Here is a 20,329-nt window from a genome sequence, read left to right on the forward strand (position 1 = left end):
AAGTTGGCAGGATTCAGTTATGCATCTTGTTTGCAGACTTTGCCTTTCATCTGTCGCTACAGAAAGGGTACAGCATCTGCTAGTTATTTATTCATTGCTTCTCCTGCACGCACTCCTGGAGGTCCAGGCTGGGGTGGTGGGGAGGCCTCATGTCTGCTCCAAGGGGATTGCATGCAAAACCCACTGAGGCTGGGACTTCGCTCCAGTTCCTGCACTCTTATGCATCTTGTTTGCAGACTTTGCCTTTCATCTGTCGCTACAGAAAGGGTACAGCATCTGCTAGTTATTTATTCATTGCTTCTCCTGCACGCACTCCTGGAGGTCCAGGCTGGGGTGGTGGGGAGGCCTCATGTCTGCTCCAAGGGGATTGCATGCAAAACCCACTGAGGCTGGGACTTCGCTCCAGTTCCTGCACTCTGTCAGGGGATTTTGCTCCTCTCCAGCCAAGCAGTGGGTGTAAACATCACATGGCTTCTGGATGCTGTAGAGTGCCTCCCAATCCAGGCATCTCCAGGCCAGGGGAACATGGGAAGAAGGCAGAAAAACTGTTAGACTGTCTCTCCAGATGGGATCTTGTGCTAAAAACAAAACACAGCTGTGCAGTCTCCTTGTCCTGCCTGTCCTGCAGGCTTAGGCACCATCTGAGCACCATTCCCCAGGCTTTGAACATGGATTGTGTTCACCACACTGCTGGACACAGCTATGGTTCTGGTTCTGCTTTGTTTCCAGATGCATACTGGCAACTGAAAAGAGCTAAGCTGGAGTCCAGCCACTCACTTGTTGGCCGTGTGAACGCGCACGCAGCGAGGACTGTGGTGAGTCCTGCAGCCCCAGCAAGAGCTGTTGGGGTGGATGTGGTGGCATCCACTGCTGTCTGAGGTCACTTTGCCAACAGTTGTGCCTGTGACCTTTTTGAACTGTTGTTGGACATTGTGACCAATATTGCTGTAACTCGTGCTGTGATTAATCAAGCAAAGTGTTGCTTCTGATTGACTCATCTCACTGAGGTTGGGAGTCTGGACAAGACATCTCTTCTGCCAGGACAGTCTGGTTGGCCAAATGGGTGTCCTGACACCAGCAAGGACATGCCAAGGCCCAGCTGATGATCAGGCAGAGTTAGGGCTCTGCACTGAGCTAAACTATCTTTTCCATAGCAGATTCCTGACAGCATCTTCACGAATGACGTCCAAGACTTGAATCTCTCTGTGGCTCTTGGTGCTCTTGATGTCTTGGCAACTGTCCTGAGGGAAGAAGAAATGCTTGTGCTGGAGCCATCTGACCTCTTTGCAGTGCTTCAATTGCTAAAGCAAGTTGTAGATATGGAAGTCCAGGAGGGAGATGAGCTGGAGGTGTTGGAGCAGTTGGGCCAGTATTACATGGAAGTGGCTGAGTTTATCCTGGAAGAGCAGAATGTTGGTGCGTGGTCATCAGTCAGCCAGGTAATGGTGTCACCAGCAGTCTGGCTGCTGTGTGCCACATCAGTTCCTCTTGTGTGTGCAGCTCCTTGGCCTGTTAGGTGACCATGGTCACTTGCAGCCTTTGTGGCTGTACCTTGGAGCTTGTGAAAGTGCTGCAAGCATGGGCATGGAGCCTCTTCCCCAGCTCAGATAAGGGCCAGCTGCATTCCTGGTGCCTCATTTGTTGGAGGTGCAAACAAGTTCTGGTGCAAACAAGTGCAGTGAAGTGGTGCCTTCCTTGAAAACCCCTGGATCCAGCCTGGATTTACAGCATTGACAGAGTCTGCAGATTCCCGGTGCTCTGTGGATTCCTCGCTCCCACGTCCTGCTGCCTGGCAGGGCAGTGCCCTTCCCTTTCCAGTTTGTTGTGCTTTCTGTGGGTGGGCTGCCAAGGAGCTGTTAGTCATCAGCCCCTACGCTGTTCTGAGCACTGTCAGGCTTTGTGTGAGGGATTTCCATCATCCCACCCCAGTAGGTTTTGTGCATTCTCATGTGGGTCTTTTGTGCTTGTCTGCGCTCTCCACCTGCCTCTGGGAACGGTGTGACAGCGTCCGGCCTGGCCAGTGCTCCAGGAGCCAAGCCAGGGACTTCCAGAGATGAAAGGATGCTGAGTAGTTCCATTTGCCTCATTGCTCAGGTCTCCATGGTCACAGTTACTCATGGTTTCTCGACAGTGGCATAAAACCAGTGCTGGCCCAGAGGAACTGGTGCAGCTGATACGTCTGCTGAGGGCGAAGGGCTGTGAGCTGTGCACTCAACACACACAGGACCTTGGAGCATCCCTTAGTGAAGACGTCACAGAAAAGCAGAGCCAAATCCTTGAGCCCTAAATACTCTTTTGTCTGCCAAGGACCAAACATTTCAGAAAATTCTTAAGGGAGTTTATCTTAAAGGGAAGGGAGAGCTGGTAGTACAGGTGCTGATCTCTGTGTCTTTCCCTGTGTTTGCAGGTTATCACAGGGCCCATGGCTGTTGTTGAGCTCTGTGACAGAATGGCATCACTCTTAGTCCCACTACTGACCACAGGGAGGACAAAGATCACGATCCAGCACAGGAATGTTGGTGAGTGGCACTGGTAGAGCTGGGGGAGAGTATGTCCCTGGGACCCAGGTCAGTCACCCTGTCTGGTTCCCAGTCCAAGCCTGCTCCTGGTTCCTCTCCTCCTCTGGCTCACATCTTGCTAACCCTACAGCCCACTCCCCATTTCATCCATGCAGAATGTCACAGTGTGAGGGCACCTTTCACATTGTGGGTTGCAAGAGGATTGTAAGAAACCTTTGGGCACAGGAGAAACAGCCTAGACGCACAAAGTTTGCACTGAAAGGGACCTGTCTGCTGTCTCTGTGGGTCTTGGCTGGGGTTATAGTGTCCCTGTGGTGCATTGCTGCTGCAATAGCTCTGGAGGGAGGCTGCACCCTGGTTCAGCACCTGATTTTCCCCCTCCACAGGGCTGGAGGTGAGGGAGCTGGAGCTGAGCGGGCAGGAGCTGAGCGGTGAGGCATACGTGATCCGCACCCCTGAGAAAGGAAGGCACGACCTCATCGAAGTTCCCGCAGAAGAAATGCAAAGACTGAAAGGCAGAGGTAGATCATGACACCTGAGCTTCCCTGGGTCTCCCCTTGGCACTCCTGCAGTGCCTTCCTTAACAGCACAAACCGTTGCCTTGCACACGTGTGGTCTGGAGAAGGGTGGGGATGGTGAAAGGGAGATGGGCTGTGAGGTTATCCACAGCCTCTCTGCAGACACAGCTTGGAGCTGAGGGTGCTCTGGACCCCAGAGCTACCCTGGGTGCCTGTGCTGTCCCTGCAGGTCTGCGCAGAGTCACGGTGAAGAACATGTGGTTTGGGTACAGTTCCCTGCAGCGCTGCCTGTCCAGCGCCGGCAGCAGCGCCGAGTCCCAGCACGGGGGACAGAGGTGAGTGGGACAGAACCCTTGCACCCTAGGGCTGTCCCCAGCACCACAGGAGAGCTCGTTTCCGAGGCTGCACTGAGTCTCTTGGTGCCTCGAATTTGGGGACACCTCCACCCTGATCCATCGCTGGATCTGGCGCTGGGATGCTCCGTGGTGTCTCCTGAACGCCTGGGGGTGCCTGCCCTGCTGGGGTGGCTGGGGACAGAGCCCGCGGGGGCTGCTGCAGGGTCCCCCCTGACTGGGCAGAAGGTGTCTCTGGGGACGCTGGTGGCTCGCAGGGCGCGGGAGACAGAGGCTGCAGCTCTCCTGGAGTGCTGAACACTAGGTGGGGATGGACACCCGCACATCCCCACACACACTGCGCCTTCTGCTCGGCCCATGGGCTGCCCAGAGCCTGTCCACAGGGTCACCTCCCGCGGCGATGGGCACTGCTGCGGGTCCTGTTTGCCAGGGATCCCATGGCACACTCTGCCCCGTGCCCAGACCATTTGTTGGCAGCACTGCCATACTCCAGCAGTGGTCCAGATCTCTCCAACTGTCCTGTACAATGCAAGATCCTGTTTTCTGAGCACATCCTGAGATTCCTGTGCCTGTGAGTAGCAGCATCCTTTCCCTGGCAGGTACCTGGGCACCACAGTGGGCACTGCTGTGATCTCATCCACTCTGCTCAGTGACTACGAGGAGATCAGCACATCTGTGCGCTATCGCCTGCAGCACCGCAGCCAGGTACCCCAGCAGAGGCTGTGCTCCCCAGCCCCCTCCTGCAGCACACAGCCTGACCTGGCTGGCCACAGCCACAGCTCAGCACCCTGAGCTTTGGGACTCAGGGGTGTGCCCTGCCCAGGGCTCTGGTGTCCCTGGGGAGGTGTTTGCCCCATGCTGACAGACCCTGTCACAGCCAAGCAACCGCAGAGCACCCACCTGTGTCAGCATGTGCTTGGCTGTGTGACCTCTTCTCTCCCCCTCTCTGCCCACAGGACCTGCCTGACAGACTGGTGGGGCCCATATGTGCCTTCTGGAACTTCAGCCTCAGGTGCCTTGTTTCAGTTCAGATCCCCACATTTATAAGATTTTATTTCCACTGGGAAACCAAACATCTCAATATAAATGTAATGGTGAGCATAGGGATCTGTAATTCTTTGCCTCCTTTGCATGCTGACATCCTCTGTCTCTGGAGCAGAGTGGTCTCCTGGGAAGATTTCCTTTGGAGAAGTCACTCACAAGCAAGTGACCTTAGATGAGGTACATACAACTAAAATGGAAAGCCCTAGTTAATTATGATTGTTGCCTGTGACAAAGGAGAGTTGATCCGAGATATATGGCCCAAAGCCACGCAGGATTTCCAGGCTCGTAAATCCTGCCTGGCATGGGGATGTGCTTTTGCTGAGTGTCACTGCAGTGAGAACACTGAGGCTGTGATATATTATGGATTGGTAATTAAGTCATTCAAGTGCAAAAACCTCCTTCGAGTCCCAGTCTTGTATCAGGCATGGATCAGTTTGGGGAAGGTGGGAAGACTGTTTTTGGAAGCAGCTCACTACTCTCCAAACGGTCCCAGTGGTGTCTTGGCTTTCTGTCGAAGTGGATGGTAATTTCCATGGTTTTTTCTCTGGTTTTTGGTGCATGTTAGCCCAGATGCTGGTGGGATGTGGTCCACAGCTGGCTGCTCTGTGGTGACATCTCTCCCAGACTCCACTGCCTGTTTTTGCAACCACACCACAAATTTTGCCATCCTGCTGCAAGTGTATGAGCTGGAGGTATGTGAGGAGCTGTGCTGTGGGGTGGGTGCCAGGACTGAGAGCAGCCTGTGGTTAATTCATGGGGACTTTGTCTTCTGTTGTTTCATGATTGGAGCAGAGGACCACCAAGGAGGAGTTTACACTGCAGACCTTGACTTTCATCGGATGTGGAGTTTCCTTCTGTGCCTTGATAAGCACCTTCATTTTGTTCTTGGTAGTTCGGTAAGGAAAGTCCAGGCACTTGTAGCCATCTCTGCATATTTTTTTTTCGCTTGATATTTTACTTCAGAGCCTTTGTCAAGGTGTCCTTTGCCAAGGTGTCCTTTGCCAGCATGAGGTGATGCAGGTGTGTGGGGAGAGGTTGGGGAGCTGCCCTGTGATCCACAGCAGAGGGGAGCAGTTGTTGGCTGGAGAGGGTGTGCAGCTGGTTGTTTGAGGAGATGCTCATGTGAGCTGTGCATGCTCCTGGGTGTCCATGGCAAGATTTATGTCAATGACTAACAATGATTACCATAAAAGCTGCTTTGCTAGAGTTAGTTTTTATAAAATAAATAGAGCAAAGACTATTTCTTTGATTGCCATCCCTTCTGTGTCCCGTGGCAAGCAGAGAGATCTGTGAGCACTGCAGTGGCTCCCTCCACTTCCTTCTCACTGCTTGTTCCCTGGAGTCATGGCCAAGGGCTGAGCAGTTGTACCCAAGCGTGTCCTCAGCACCAAGTGTTTGCAGAGTCCCCTGCCTCCTTGGACTGTTGTCTTTGCAGTGAGTAGCAGAGATCACAGGTCACCCAGGCAGTTCTGCACAGCCCAGCGAGGACAGGAGGAACATGAACACCCTTTTGTTTGGCTGCAGCTCAAGTCTTCCTCTCTCCTTTCTCAGCATCCCCAAGAGTGAACGAACAACTGTGCACAAGAACCTGATCTTTGCACTGGCTGCAGCAGAAGCTCTGCTCATGTTCAGTGAGTTGGCCAAGACCAGCCAGGTGAGCTCACTAGGAATGTTCCATTCAGCCAGAGGGACCAGACTTGCTCTAGCATCACTGCCAGAGCAAACAGGACAGAAGTATAAACCCTTTTACTAATGTTTCATGAATCAGCTGTGACTGGCAATTAGGGTAGAATTGTGTCTGTGTTTGGAGGTGCACATATATACATTGTGCAATCCATCAAAAAGTTCACTTTTTTTCTTGGCAGTTTGTTTCTGATAAAAAAATTCTTCCAGAAATTTAAGTAGCTATAAACCAGCAGCATACAGTTCTCTGCCTTTCTGTGTCCTCCTCCATGTCCCAGAGCTGGATCAAGCAGCTCTGAAGTGAGAGACCTGCCTGGAAAGTCCCAGAGCTGCAGAAGATGCTGTCAGTTCCCTCCACTGTGGTTTGAGTTGGTCCCACAGACAAAATGAGTGTGAGCTGCAGCAGTTGGACTATTCATGTGTTGCCATTTTAAGACTTCTCCCTGGTGCCTGGGGGTGTTTAAATACATCTCTGTTCACTCTGCAGCATAATTTGCAGGTTGCTCCCTTCCTCCTGATCACAGGATGGCTCCTCCTGAAATGCTGTGTGGTTACTGTCCTCTCCAGGTGCTGTGCTTCATGGTCACTGCCTTCCTGCACCTCTTCTTCATGGCAGCCTTCTCCTGGATGCTGGTAGAGGGACTTCTCCTCTGGAGCAAAGTGGTGGCAGTCAACATGAGTGAGGACAGGAGAATGAAGTTCTACTATGTGACAGGCTGGGGTATCTGCACGCTGCTCTGCCTTGGGTCCTGTTTGGCTAGTGAAGATTTTAGTGGGAGAGAGTCCCAAATGTGTGGTTCAATTTAATAGGAGAGCTGGATGCCACTGCTCTGCAGAGATTCTCTTGAATTATGTGTCAAATTGCCAGTCTTAACATACAATTTGAACAGCATTTTTGTTGTTTTCTAAATCCAAGAGTTCAATACCAAAAAAATGCAGGAGATTTGTGCCAAGTTCTTGTTCTTGGGGAGCATCACTACTGTCTGATAGTAATTAGAATATGAATATGTTCCTGCCTAGGCACCCTTTATCCTGAGGGAACCTCCAGGGACACGGAATTCATTTGAGTAGCTGAGTTTGTACCAGAGAAGCTCTGAGGTGTGTGCTCCTCACAGAGCTCACCCCTTGCTGGGCACTGGGCAACTGCTTCAAGTGTTTCAGATGGGTTTGTGTCTCTGATTGTCCATTTTGTTAAAAAAGCAATCTGAGGAGTAAATTGCTTTGCCCAGGACTCAGACTTGGAATGCTTTATACCTCAGGGAATGATGCTGACAGCTTGTAAATCTGGTCCTGCAGAGCCAGGACAGATTTCAGCTGCAGGGAATTGATGTCGCTCATGGGGGTTCGAGGCTCCTGCTGGAGCCTGTCTGGTCGTGGGGGTTTGAGGCAATTGTCTGGCACACAGTGCCCTGTGTGGGTCATCTCTGCCTTTCCTGGGGTTTAACCTGTGCTTTTTTCTTGCAGGCCTTCCAGTCCTTATCGTGGGGGTGACCCTTGCCACTTCCTTTAACAAGTACGTGGCAGACAACCACTGCTGGCTGAATGCTCAGACCAACGTCATCTGGGCCTTCGTTGGTCCTGTGCTCTTCATCCTGGCTGTAAGTGCCAAGCCCTGCAGGAAGGTGTGAGCCAGGCCTGGTTCTAGAAAAGCACTGCAGAGTCAGGAGTGTCAGCACCTGCTGGCAGGGCAGGGGTGTAGCTAAGGAGTTTGCTCGCAGGGTTCGTGTGTGCTGCCTTTATAGGAATTGTTGCTATGCCTGAATAGACTTCCATAAGACAAATAAATCTCTTTAATCAAAGCAGCTTTTGGATAGGACAAAAAGTGCTTTGAGGAAATTATGCTGACCAGTTCTTGTGTTGGCTGTTCAATTAAGAATGCAGATAAATGTGTACGGACTGTGACATTGCATAGATAAAGGTCTGATTTTAACATGGGAACAGCTACATCCTTGAAGTAGAAGAAATATCATTGTACAAAACATAGCAAGGGGAAAAGGCACAATGTTTGAGGGGCCCAGAATAGACACTTAAGGGGGAAGACATTCTGTGGGAGAAGTTTTGGGGTAAGCCTCGTAGGTTTCATACCGATATAGACAGCTCTGTGAGGACGTGGGTTCACTGCATGCTGGGTACTGATATGTTCTCCCCGAGTTCTGACACTAGTTCCCAGCAGAAAAGTCTCCCCTGCTGGAGCTGAGATTGCCGAAGGTCACTGAGGCCAATGGCTCTTCCCTGGCAGGTGAACACGTTCGTGCTGCTCCGGGTGGTGATGGTGACTGTGTCCAGTGCTCGCAGGAGAACAAAGATGCTGACGCCCAACAGCAGCCTGGAGAGCCAGATTGGAGTGCAGATATGGTGAGCAGGAGAGGGGCTGCCTTTCCCAGCCATGGCTGCTCCAGGTGTGAAGTGTATTAGACAGTGTTAAATGCATGCAAGAAATTTCTCCCTGAGGTACCGGCACAGGTTGCCCAGAGAAGCTGCGGCTGCTCCATCCCTGGAAGTGTTTCAGGCCAGGTTGGATGGGGCTTCAAGCCACCTGGGCTGGTGGGTTGGAACTAGGTGATCTTTAAAGTCCCTTCCAACCCAAACTATTCTGTGATTCCGTGATTCTGTGATTCTGTGAAGTGGTGGAATTACTGTTACACTGAGAGTCTTTGCCTTGGCCAAGTGAAAGACCATGAACTGTGGGAGTTGGGGCAGAAGGGATTCTCTCCCCCAGGATAACTGTGCCCCACCCAGAGCAGTCTGGCTGCTCTAGTGTCACTGAGAAGCCTAGCCAGCACCTGGGGAACCCAGTGTTGGACTCCACCTGCACTCACCCTCCTAATCACCCCTTTGGGATGGGAGAGCCTTGTCCGTGCCTGAGAAATTCCAGGCTTGGGACTTGGTGGGGTGAAAGTGAGGCTGATGGGGGTTACACACACTGGGAGAGAGGCAGTGTGCACTTCTGTAATCAGTCAATATTGAGAGACCTCTAAAAATCTGCTGCTTGAGTCATTCCTTTATCATCCCCTGTGATTCTTTATTGCTGTTAGCTGGCGCCGGGTACCCCTGCTAGACACGCATTGTTCCCCTGTAGCATAAATAAATTTTCCCAAATTTACAGAAGCACAAAGATAGGGCATTGCTGGAGGGCAGGGTGACATCCAGATGCAAATAAAACAAATACAGAAACCCTCCTTGTAGCAGAAATTGGGGGGGGAAATAGCTGTTTTCTCATGGCTAATGATGTCAAAGAGCTCCCAACTCACTAACTCTCAGTGATAACAGGGCTGGCATGCATGGGCTGGGAGGCAAAATGTTTGGCTTTTCCCATCTTGACTAATTTTGTTTGCAAAGGAATTTGTCCCAGAGCTCCTGTCTTGGTAGTGTCTCATCTCTGAAACACGCCCGGGTAACCCTGAGCTCTTCCTCCTGCCAGGGCCACAGCCAAGCCCGTCCTGGTGCTGCTGCCCGTGCTGGGGCTGACCTGGGTGTGTGGGGTCCTCGTCCACCTTAGCATCATCTGGGCCTATGTCTTCATCGTGCTGAACTCCCTCCAGGTGAGTCCTGCCTGGGTGGATCCCCAGGTCACAGCCATGCAGGTACCAGCAGTTTCTTCAGTGTACCCTGCCTGTCCTTATAGTCAGGGACACGTGTCAGCTCTGAATCCAGCCCAGCTTCCCCTGCCTGTTTTGTCTGAGGAAACTCCGTTCCTCCTCCCATGATATGAAGTACAGCTCTGGAGACCTTGTTCATCTAATGGCCCTTCAGCACCAGTGTCTGCAGTGTCCTAGTGTGCCACAGCTTCCCAGTTCAGGTCTCATTTCTCCTGTTAGGTTTCCTGACATCAGTATGGTTTCAAAATGGCAGTTACAATGCTCATAGGGAACTTCAGCAGAGTTTTTGTTTGCTTATTTAATGGGTAATTGAAGTGATCTGATGGGATGCAGGAGTGTTTGGTGGAGCAGATTGCAATGTGGGCTGGTGGTCAGAGCCTCACACAGCTCATCTGCAAGTGTGGGACTGTTTCTAGCTCTGACCTGCAAGACCTTGGTTGAGTCATGTCATGTCACCCTTCAGACTCTTCATTTCTCTTTTGGTAGCCTCACCTGGCTGCATTGGATCTTTGCTTGTCTTGGTTACTTCCAGGGCCATGTCTGTGGCTACCAGATATCAAAGTCACGTTGTTAATGTTAACAGGGCAGAAAGTAACCCTGGTGTGTAAAGCAACACTTAATATTTGCTTCTGAGTTTACTGTTTTCACCTTTAAAGAGACTCTGAAGCTTTAACCAGCCTGTATGTGGGTAAGAGAGCAAACAGTTCTGCACCGAGCTAGGACTGTTCCCAGGACCTTAGGATGTCTGAAACTCGGCGACACATGGTGACAAAAAGTCCCAGAACATGCATTGGCCACCTGCAATTCAAAGCATGGGCAGAAGCTTTCAAAGCTCAAGAGAAGGAAGCTGTAGATGGAGCTAGAGAAACACTGAACACCATCAAACACTGCTCCCAACACTTGCAGGGGAGGTGGTCCCAGGGGGAAGGTGGAACTCTCTCTAGCAGGTACTGGCAGCAGGGAGCCAGGCAGGGGAACACGTGTGGGCTCAGTCCCACTTGGGGCTCAGGCAGCAGTGCCCGAGGGTGCCCCCGTAGTCAGTCCTGTCTCTTGGCACTGGCTGTTTGGAGTCCCTTGCCCAGTGCTTGAGGACAAATCCAGGGGATCAAAGTCAAGAGGGCAACTGGGCACTACCCTCCAGACCACTGGGATCCAAAGGGTTTTCTACCCCATCTCCCTTTTTTTCCTTTGGATTCAACAGAAATTGACTCCTGCTTTTTCCTGCTCTTACAGAGCAGCTGAGGTCGCAGTGTTTCCCTCTGGCATGCTTGGCTGGTTTCAGCAGAGCATTGGCCCAGCTCCCCCAGGGAGAATCCAGGTGTTGTCACCAGTGCACAGGGTGGGTGGCTGCCCAGGGATGTTCTGCCTGTGGCTGGCTCTGGCCCAGCAGGCAGGTGCTGCTCACACACATCCATCCGTGCTCGGATGAGATGTCCCAAGGCCAGACAAGGGATGCCTTTCTGCATCTCCACTCCTTGGGGTATCAGAAGGGTGGCAGGAGTCCTATCCTGATTGTAACTACATATAGAATCAGCTCTCCATGCCTCCTCATGCCATGCTTGGGTTAGTGAGCAGGAAGGCTCTGTGCTGTGTGGACAGACATGACTGTGCTCTGCTCCTTTGCCTCCGTCTCTTCATCACCAAGTTCTGGTCAATCTGTAGATTACCCCAGAGGAGAAATGCTGGTGGGAAGCTGCAGAGCTGGGAGAAAGCCATCCCATTTCAGCCTCTTTGCTGACTGTCCTTTGGATCCCCAGGAATTTCCTTTGAGGCCAGCACACTGCTGCACTCACGAGTGCTGGGCTGGCTGTTTGTTTGGCTGCTTTGTGTGTGTCTCTGGAAGCCAAAGTCTGTCTTCAAGGTTACTCTGTGCGTCGACACCAAACACGACAGCTCCTTCTCCAGCCAGGCAGTGAGGAATGCAGCCAGTGACTGAACAGGAGCTTGTGGTGCCGTGCCAGAGGCTGTGGGGGCTGTCCAAGGCTGGTGAGCAGGTGGCAGTGTCTGCCTTCCACCCCCTATCTCAGAGCTGGGAGCACCAGCTCCTACCAAGTGCCAGTGCTGGGCAGAGCTGCCTGCTGTGACAGGGTGTCAGCAAAACCTGCTGGCTTTATTGGAACCTGTGGAGTTGTAAGGATGGTGCTGAGGGCAGGGGCTTGCAGAGACTCATCAGTGAGAGCACAGCAGGTGATGGCATAGCACCCAGCTGGGTGTGGGGAGCACACAGCACGTGGTTGCTGGACAGACAAATGCCAGGCAGGAACATCCATCCTGCTCTGCAGATCCTGGCACATGCTGTGCCCTCACTGGTAGCCACACAGCACTTGCCTTGCCGTGAGCAGCAAGCCACAAGGGCCAGGGTGTTGTGGGCCTGGCTGGGAGAAGGTGGCAGGTGGGACCGTGGGTGGCAGCAGGGACAGGAGCACGGTGGGAGCACAGGCAGGAGAGGCTCTCCTGCCGCTGCAGCTGGGCCTCCTCTCCTTCCTCACCCTCCTCCCAGCTGACCTCTCCACTCCCCCTCCCCACACTCATCCAGAATGATTCTTTCAAGGAAGACCTGCCTTGGCAGCCTGACCAGAAATCTGGTCTGGGGGAGTGACCAGCACTGCTGGCTGAAGGACAGGTCACGGCGCGGTGCCAGGGGGCTGCTACCATTGCGCTTGCCAAGAGCTCGCAGATGAGAGCAAGGCTCATTGAAGACAAGATGGATTGCATCTCTTGCTGCAGCTGATTTATCTAGCTGCGATAACAAAACACCCCACAGATAGAACATAAATCTGGTGGACCAGATAGGGCTGCTTTAAGGCCAAAATCGTTGGTCTGGAGCTGTAATTAGCCCCAGGCTGTGGCCCCCGGGCGATGCTCGCTCCAGCCCTGGCCTGGGCTCTGTCCCTGAGCACATCCCTCACCAGCCCTGGGCATACAAATGTGGTGGTAGCCAAGTGTCACTGTTCACTGGTCCTCACTGTGTGAGCAGCAGTGCCAGTTTGGCAAGCAGGGGGGGTGGCCAAGACTGTGCTGCCACAGCCCTGGTGTGCTGGTGGGAAGGATTGTCCAGTTAGGGGGTTGAGCAATCCTCTGGGTCCATCCCATTGTGCTTGGGTCGGAGGGTCCTGCTCACACTGGTCAGTCACTGCCTGGGACAGAGGGCCCAGCCCTAGCTAAAGCCACTGGGGTCGGTGCTCAGTGGAAAAGGAGGTCTGTTTCCCAGATTTTGGTTCCCCTAGCAATTAATTCCTGGTGGATTCTGTTTCTGAGAACTGAAGGAGGTGTTTCCTGGGGGATTTCACATGCATGAGTGAATGGGAGTGTGGGAGAGCTTCAGGCTCGGGAAGCTGAGTGCCCAGTGAGAGGTTCCCACTCCCCCCACATGAAATGGGGGGAGGAGAAGGAAGAGGGACTGGGGCAGGGACCATCTCTGCTTTGGACTCTCTGTGAAGAGCTTGGTCTCAAGTGTGGGAAGTCCTTCCTGCCTGGCTGTCCCTTGCTGTGCTGTGCCCACTCTCTGGGCCAGTCTCACCCATTCCAGTGCCCACCAGAATCACTTCCTCCATGCAAAGAAGCACAAACCAGTCACACATCCCTGACCCTTCCTCTGCTCTCTCCTTTCCAGGGCCTGTACATATTCCTGGTCTATGCAATCTACAGCAGTGAGGTAAGAGCTGCCCCTGGCTGGGGGGGATCACTCATCACAGCATCTGGGAGTAGCTGGGGCTGTTCTAGAGGCAACAGGCAGCACAGCCCTGACTGTGCCTTCTCTCCATGGCTGGAGCATCTCTTGCTCTGCTAGAGCTGCTGTGGCCCTCTCTAATGTCCTTGCTCTGCTCCAGGTGAGGAATGCCATCCAGAGGATGAAGGACAAGAAGAAAGCCCTCTCATTCACAGTAAGTTGGAAGGAATCCCTGCTGCCCCACCACCCACCAGAGGAGAGCCCCAGCTGTACCTTGGGTCTGCTTTGAGAAGATGATGTAGGAAAGAAGTCTTTTTTTTTTTACCTTATGTCTCCCTTCTTTGCTGTGCTGTTGTTCACCATAGACCCAAAGATAACCTACCCTGAGTAGGCAGCAGCCTGCTGTGCCAGGGAGGGACATGGCCTAAGTCCTCAGAGCCACAGTATTGATGAAATGAATCTTTGAAGTTGGATCTGGATCTAGCAAAGACTCATGCTGCAGTTTTCACTGTCCTGTATCTCTTCCCTGTCCTTATAGAATTGCTCTCATCCCATCACCTACTTATCAAGTCCAAGAAACACAACCTCCTGGGAGACAGGGAAGACAAGTCCTGCAGCTGAGAATGCCTTGCCAAGCCCTGTGCAGAAAGACCCTCCAGCGAAGAACATCACCAGCAAGGGTAAGAGGGTTGTCAGCTGTTAGCCCAGGCTGTGTGATGACACCCAAAGCTTGAATTTTAGTGCATGTTCACCTGGCACTGTATTCACTCATTTGCACACGGTGCCTGTGTGAGCACTTGGGGTCTGGAGCTGTCCCCACTGAGGGGTTCAGGTTCATGCCTGCAGGCTGGCTGGACATGGAAAAGGGGTTCTCCATGTATCAGGCAGCATTGCATTCTCTTGAGCTGAGAATGTTTGTGCCCTAAGATGAATTTTCTGGAGAAGGAGAGGCAAAGGTGGCAGTAGGAAATAGGGGGAAAAAAGGTTTTGCATTCTTTAACCGGTTTCTTGGTGTAATGATGCAGATAAACTGTTTGGACCCTTTGCTTCAGTGGGAGGTATTTGGGGGCACAAAGGACCAAGTTATTGGTAAAGCATGAGTGTTTCTACTCTCTGGTCTCCAAACTCGTTGTGTTGTTTCACCTTTTAGGAAATTTTGGAGCCAGAATTCCCATGGGGATTTCATCGATTATGTCACCTGAGAGACCGGTACGTAACGTGTGCTGTTCTTCCACCTTCACCCTGACACACAGCACAGCAGTTGTGTGGGGATGTCCCCTGAGCTGGGTATGACCTGGGCAGTGGGGACAACAGGGCAGGGCACGTTTCCAAGGGAGGAGAGGAGGCAGCCCCAGAACAGATGATTTCCAGGGCAAGAGCTCACCCCGGAGCCGATGGGGAGCCAGCCCTGCTGCCAGGCCAGGGAGTGCTCATAGCAGGGGCACGCAGGAACAGAAGGTGCCAGTGAATCTGAGCCATAAAACACCAGGCTGAGGCTGGTGTGGATCAAGGCAGGAGGCTTTCCCCAGGGACAGCAAATTAAATCAGGCAGTGGGGCTCAGCAAGACGTAGCCAAAAGCAGGGAACAATTTAAATTTGACTACTCTGCTGCCACTTCCATCTCCCACTATTGAAATGATCATCAGTCCTTGTGTACTTGAAATACAAGTGCTGTAATTTCCTCAGAATAAAATCCAACACTACTTTCATGAGTCTCTCACTGAAGGATCTCTCTCTCCCTCTCTAATATTTATCCTTTGAAAACCTGTGTCACATAGACAGCTCTTATTTATCCAATAGATAATACTTCTATAGCTGGCATATCGTTTTGAAGCCACTCAATAAAATCCATATTTCCATCTCTCATGATTTATATTGAGGTTAATGCTGTTCCTCTCCTCTTGCTGAACAGCACCAGGGCTCAGTCACAGGTGATGCGTTTCTCAGCCAGCCAGGTGCTGACTGTGTGCAATGGGGCCAGGGCCAAACCTCTGGCACCAGCTAGGAAACGTGGGCCAGGGATGAGCCCAGAGTTCCCTAGGGTAGAGGCATTAGGAGACAGCAGATCCCCTAAATGCCAAGGCCGTGGCATATCCAGGCGAAGACAGAAAGTGCTTCCCTCCGTGTGAGGGTCACTGAGGGCTTTGCTGTGTCTTTGCTGCATAAACATTGCATTTTTAATGGACTTGTCTCCCTTCTGAGGGACGGGGATGCAGCAAGGGGTGAGGCTGTTGTCTGAGCACACAGATGCTACGGCAGCTCCCGGTGCTCCATGTGAGAGCTGTGGTCCCTCCGAGCCCCTTCTTCACTGCCAAGGGGGTGGGCACAGCTGTGCCCCTCGTGGTGCCACCCTCCTCTGCGTGGGGGCTGCTTTCCGTGCTCCTCAGTTATATAAGCCAGGGCTGTTTTTCCTGCTCCCTGGCTCAGTGAGTCATGGCACTCGCTGGAGGAGCTGCGAATTCAGAATGTCACTGGCAGCTGCACAATAGTTTGGATGAAGAGAAGATGCTACTTAGAGACGTTTGAAAACACTTAAAATGACAAAACACTGAGCGAGTGAAGATACAAACACAGACGAGATGTTCTTCATGTTTCAGCTTTTTTTAGTGTTGTTTGGTGACGATTGTTGTTGATGGGCTGGGAGCAGGAATTTTACACCTCCCAGAGCATTAACCATCTCTTAAGCACTGGATGCAGGCTGGGTGGGCTCTTTCCACCACAGCACAGGGGCAGAAAGCTTTCTCTCCTCTTTCCTGCATTTTCCTGTGGTCTCCCACATGCTGTCCAGCCTGATGGGTCACCACACAGTGAGAGTGTGGGGCCTGGTGTCAGCTCCCCACTGCCAGCTGTGCCTGGGGACTCTGCCCATCTCTCAGGCACAGGGATGAAGGCTCTGGTTTCCACCCTGCCTGGGGGCTCCGTGGCCCTGCCTGGCCCTGGGGAGTGTGTTGGGGGTACCAGCAGCAAAGCAATCAGACCTGTACCTTCTGCTAACACATGTTCTCCTCTCCTTCAGGCTGTAGAGCTGATGGCGTTCAAATCCTCAGGTAACATTTGCCTACATCGTTTTCTGTAGTTTTTCTTGCTGCTGGTTACTGTGGCTGTGTTGTGAAGGACTGCCCAGAGGGCAGCTGGTGTCTGCTCAGGCTGCAGGAATCGTTTTGGTTCCAAACAGCCCTGGGGGCTGTTGGTATATCTGTCCCCCTGCACAGAGGAGGGAGAGGTGGGGGAGCCCCAACAGCTCTGCCAGTGGCACTGCCTCTCCCACAGGTCCTGCAGGTGCTGAGTTCTCTGCCTGCTTTCCCCAGCACAGCTGCTCCTCAGGGTGCAGCAGGGACCCTTCCTGCTGGGCAGGACTGGGCTGCTTCCAGGGGTGGCAGCAGCTCTTTGCTGCTGTGAGGTATTGTAAACCAACAGCTGTGGCAGTAAGTGCTGGTGGGTGCTGGGAGAGCCATGGTCCCAGACAAGGGAAGCCAGAGAAGGTGAGGGGTTCAGACAGGGCTGAATTTGTCAGCTCAAAGCAGCTATTTAGCTGCTTCTGTTTCAGGTTGTAGGAAGGCCAATGTCACCATGGAGGTGGTAGAATTAGAACCAGAAATCCCTCCTAAGCCCCAGACCTCTGCTAGATGGATCACTGGGGAGAGGTGACTGGCTGCAGCTCCCTGCTCACCCCCTGGCTTCCTTACCAGCTCCTCAGCACACAAACAGAGCATATTTGCGTTTATTTTCTTTGCCAACCACTGCTGGGTGCTGCCAGTGCTCCCCGTACAGCCACTGGGGAGACAGTGCAGTGAGGATGCACCACGGATGGAGTGATCATATTTTTTTCTGCATTGTGACATTTTCTTTTGCCAAGGGAAGCAGTGCCTGAGCAGGTCTCTGATTCTGCTCCACCTGGAGTATCTAAGCAGGGCATCCTCAGGCTCTTTTCAAGACGATGTCACCCAGCAGCAGTGCAGCTTTCCTGCCCACAGTGGACACAGGAGGGAGACAGGAGCAGTGGCATCCAGAAGTAGATGTGCTGCAGCATCTCCGGTGTAGGAGTGAGGTCCCAGAGGCAGCAAGACCTGCACGTGGGTTTGTGCTGTTCACCCACACTCTGCATGCTTTGAGCCACATGTGCTATTAAACTCTCTGCAAAGCGGTGGGTCATTTAGTTTGGTTTTATCCTCGGTGTACTTGTGAAGGCCCAGGTGTGCCCAGAGGGTGGTGGGTGCTCCAGGCAGTGGCCGTGGAAGCAGCTGGAGGTGCAGGGAGTGCTGTGCCCTTCCACCCTCCCTGTGAGCCCCCAAGCAGCTCCCTGCACACCCCAGGGCCAGGGCAGCCAGGGCTGGGCAGTGCTTCAGCTCCGGGTGAACGAGGAGATCTTGAGGCAGAAGAGCTCTCCTCTGCACACTTGTGGCGAGCGGCTCAGCCGCGCCGGGCGCAGCCACGAGTACTCCCAGCCACTAGAGCAGAGAATACAAGGCCAGGCTGCCCAGCTGCAGGGGTGCCTGGAGGGCCTCGGGGCAGCTCAGCCTCACATAGGCTTCAGCCTTGCTGCTTGTTCACAGCACAAAGTGCTGTGTAGCTCTTGGGATAACACAACCTGGGATCAGCCAACCCAAACCCACGAGCTTGGTGGCAATCAGGGATGGATCATTTCAGCAGAGACACTGTCCACTCTTCTGTTTGTTCTTGCCTCAATAGTTTAACAAAGAGACTTGTTTTGCCCCAGGTATCTTTATTTGAAGGTTGCCAGCCAGCTCTGATGACAGTGGGGCTGCCAGCAGCAGGACCTCTGGCAGACCCAGGAGGAGCCTCCCTGCCCCTCAGGAGAGTGGGGAGAGATGGTACAGTTCGTGGGTGTAAATTGATCACAATCTCCCAGGAAGGCATCTGGGATAGTGTCCTGCTGTTGTGTGCTCCAGGGACTCAGCCACGCTCCTGTGAGAGCTGTGGGCATCACACTGGTTCCTAGTGCAAGTGGTAGCCAGTAGGGCCACAGGGAGGTGGGAGGGATGAGGATAAGGGTGGATAAAATCCAGTTAAATCCCAGGCCAGTTTCAGAACCGGAGAAATGAGTTTTGGAGCGTGGCTGGGGCCAGAGGCAGGCATGGGCCCCCCCTGCCCCCGGCTTCCTTGTCTTGGCAAACAAGGGCTCCGAGAGGCCTCTACATCCTCCACCTCCTCAAGTGATGGCTGCTTTGTTTCCCCACGATAATTTCATTATTCTGTTTGAATACATTTATATGTTGCTAAGCCACACATAGCAACGTGGATCTTGTCTCCACGGCCCAGCCTTGCTCTGATCGATACTGAGGAATTCTGCAACTCTCACCATCTTGTGTTAAATAAGATTGGTTCGAAATCACCAGCAACTTATAGGTCTTCAGGATTCAAAGCCAGGGAAGCACCCGAGTGTCATGGGGAGAAATGCAGGTGCCTCCCCCCATGCTGACCACACTGGGCTGCTCTGTGGTGGATTCACCACTGGCACCACAATCCTTCCCAACAGGAGCAGCTCCTGTGTGTGCCCTGTGGAGGAGGCACAGCTCGTGAGTCAGTGCTCCTGCCACGACAGCACTGGGATCTTCATTACATCCCAGTTAAAGCTCATTCTGCTGTGCTCTCAGCGCTGGGTGCTGTGCTCAGGCTGGTGATTGAGCAGAGGTGCCCTGGGGTGGCAGAGCTGTACCCAGTTATGGGCAGGGCTGTCTGTGCCAGGCCAGCACCTCCAGCTGCTTCTCTGTCCTGTGACAGGTTTGGGCTGTGCTTTCTGTTCTACAGAGTGCTGTAGGACCCTGGCAGTGCTCCCATCACCCTCCCCTTGCTGCCAACACAGCTGAGACCATCTCTCTTTTGCTTTAGGTTTCTGAGAAGTTTCTGGGTAACGAGTCTACAGTGCTGGAGGTCTCCCAACAGCCAGGAGGATGGCAGGACGGAGGAGCTGGCTTCCCTGCGGAGGGCTCTCCAGCCTGGGCAGAGCTGTTACCCTGCACTTCTTCCCAGCAACATGGGCAGAGGAAACCAAGGCAGGCCTGGGGTGTTGTGGGGTCTCATGGGACTTCATTTGTCCTGCTCCTCTCCTGGGTGGGCAGGTACTTGTTGAGATGGGGGTCCCTGCAACTCGTGCAGCCTCTGCCAGGGCAGTCCTGGGGCAGTGTTGCCAGTAGTGCACACATGGCTGTGTGCAGTTGTTGTTGCTGCTTGGAGCAGTGGGATGGGAACAGGCCCAGCTTTGCCCGTGGCAGCCATGCCCAGGTGGTGACCACGCTCCTGGCCCAGTGAAAGCTGCTGCCTCCCCTGGCCCCACTGCCAGCCCAGCATACCACTGGGCAGGGCTGGGGGGCTGTGTGGGAAGCACATGCACAGGGAAGCCAGCAGCTGGCTTCAAGCCTTTTCTGAGCCAGCTGACATCAATAGCATCTTCTGCTGTTATGGACAAAAATCCTCTCCCTCTCTTGCCTGGGATGCTGCCTGGCTAGTGTGGCCCCTCGCCAGCTGGGCTCTCTTTTCCCTCCTCTGCTCTCCTATTTGCTCTGTAGTGTTTAGAGCACAGAAAACGTGGTGGGGTTTTGCTGCCTATGACGACAGTAAACGCTGATTTTAAAGACAACCTGCTCTCCTTGTTGCACTGTGTCCAAGGGAAAGGGCTCGTGCTCAGGTGCGGCAGCATGCACAGCTCCACTTGGCTGAGCACAGTGGAGGGGCTTTGGCTGTGGTGCAGGAACCAGGGCACTGCCCACTCCCCCGTGCCCTCTCCCTGTGTTCCCTGGTCCCAGCACAGTGTGTGCTGCCCAGCCTGTAGTTATGTGCTGCTGGGATGTGCAGGCCTAGAACCACCCTGTGCTGGGCAGAGAGTGGGATGGGTGTGTGGACCATCCCTCCAGGACCACCAAGAGCTGCATGAAAAATCCAAGCCTAGGCTAATTACCCACAAATTTTGCCATTGGTGAGCTCA

General features: G+C 53.2%; 1 protein-coding gene across 1 annotated transcript in view; it reads left to right on the forward strand.

Annotated features, from left to right (window-relative positions):
* The window catches only part of GPR144 (G protein-coupled receptor 144), a gene marked incomplete at its 5' end in the record, with an annotated part of 19,553 nt that extends 2,519 nt beyond the window's left edge, over positions 1 to 17,034 (forward strand). Inside the window, 21 exons of the mRNA XM_009075556.1 lie at positions 4 to 67; positions 730 to 815; positions 1,155 to 1,439; positions 2,408 to 2,519; positions 2,906 to 3,040; positions 3,267 to 3,372; positions 3,990 to 4,095; positions 4,347 to 4,402; positions 5,000 to 5,126; positions 5,227 to 5,330; positions 5,986 to 6,088; positions 6,685 to 6,838; positions 7,582 to 7,715; positions 8,357 to 8,472; positions 9,539 to 9,659; positions 13,330 to 13,371; positions 13,547 to 13,600; positions 13,925 to 14,066; positions 14,537 to 14,595; positions 16,403 to 16,433; positions 16,934 to 17,034. Coding sequence (XP_009073804.1) covers positions 4 to 67; positions 730 to 815; positions 1,155 to 1,439; positions 2,408 to 2,519; positions 2,906 to 3,040; positions 3,267 to 3,372; positions 3,990 to 4,095; positions 4,347 to 4,402; positions 5,000 to 5,126; positions 5,227 to 5,330; positions 5,986 to 6,088; positions 6,685 to 6,838; positions 7,582 to 7,715; positions 8,357 to 8,472; positions 9,539 to 9,659; positions 13,330 to 13,371; positions 13,547 to 13,600; positions 13,925 to 14,066; positions 14,537 to 14,595; positions 16,403 to 16,433; positions 16,934 to 17,034 — 2,238 coding nt within the window. The remainder of the gene's footprint in view (positions 1 to 3; positions 68 to 729; positions 816 to 1,154; positions 1,440 to 2,407; positions 2,520 to 2,905; positions 3,041 to 3,266; positions 3,373 to 3,989; positions 4,096 to 4,346; positions 4,403 to 4,999; positions 5,127 to 5,226; positions 5,331 to 5,985; positions 6,089 to 6,684; positions 6,839 to 7,581; positions 7,716 to 8,356; positions 8,473 to 9,538; positions 9,660 to 13,329; positions 13,372 to 13,546; positions 13,601 to 13,924; positions 14,067 to 14,536; positions 14,596 to 16,402; positions 16,434 to 16,933) is intronic.
* Between the last annotated feature and the right edge of the window lie 3,295 nt (positions 17,035 to 20,329).

Source organism: Acanthisitta chloris, unplaced genomic scaffold (assembly GCF_000695815.1).
Source record: "Acanthisitta chloris isolate BGI_N310 unplaced genomic scaffold, ASM69581v1 scaffold44845, whole genome shotgun sequence".
Lineage (NCBI taxonomy): Eukaryota > Metazoa > Chordata > Aves > Passeriformes > Acanthisittidae > Acanthisitta > Acanthisitta chloris.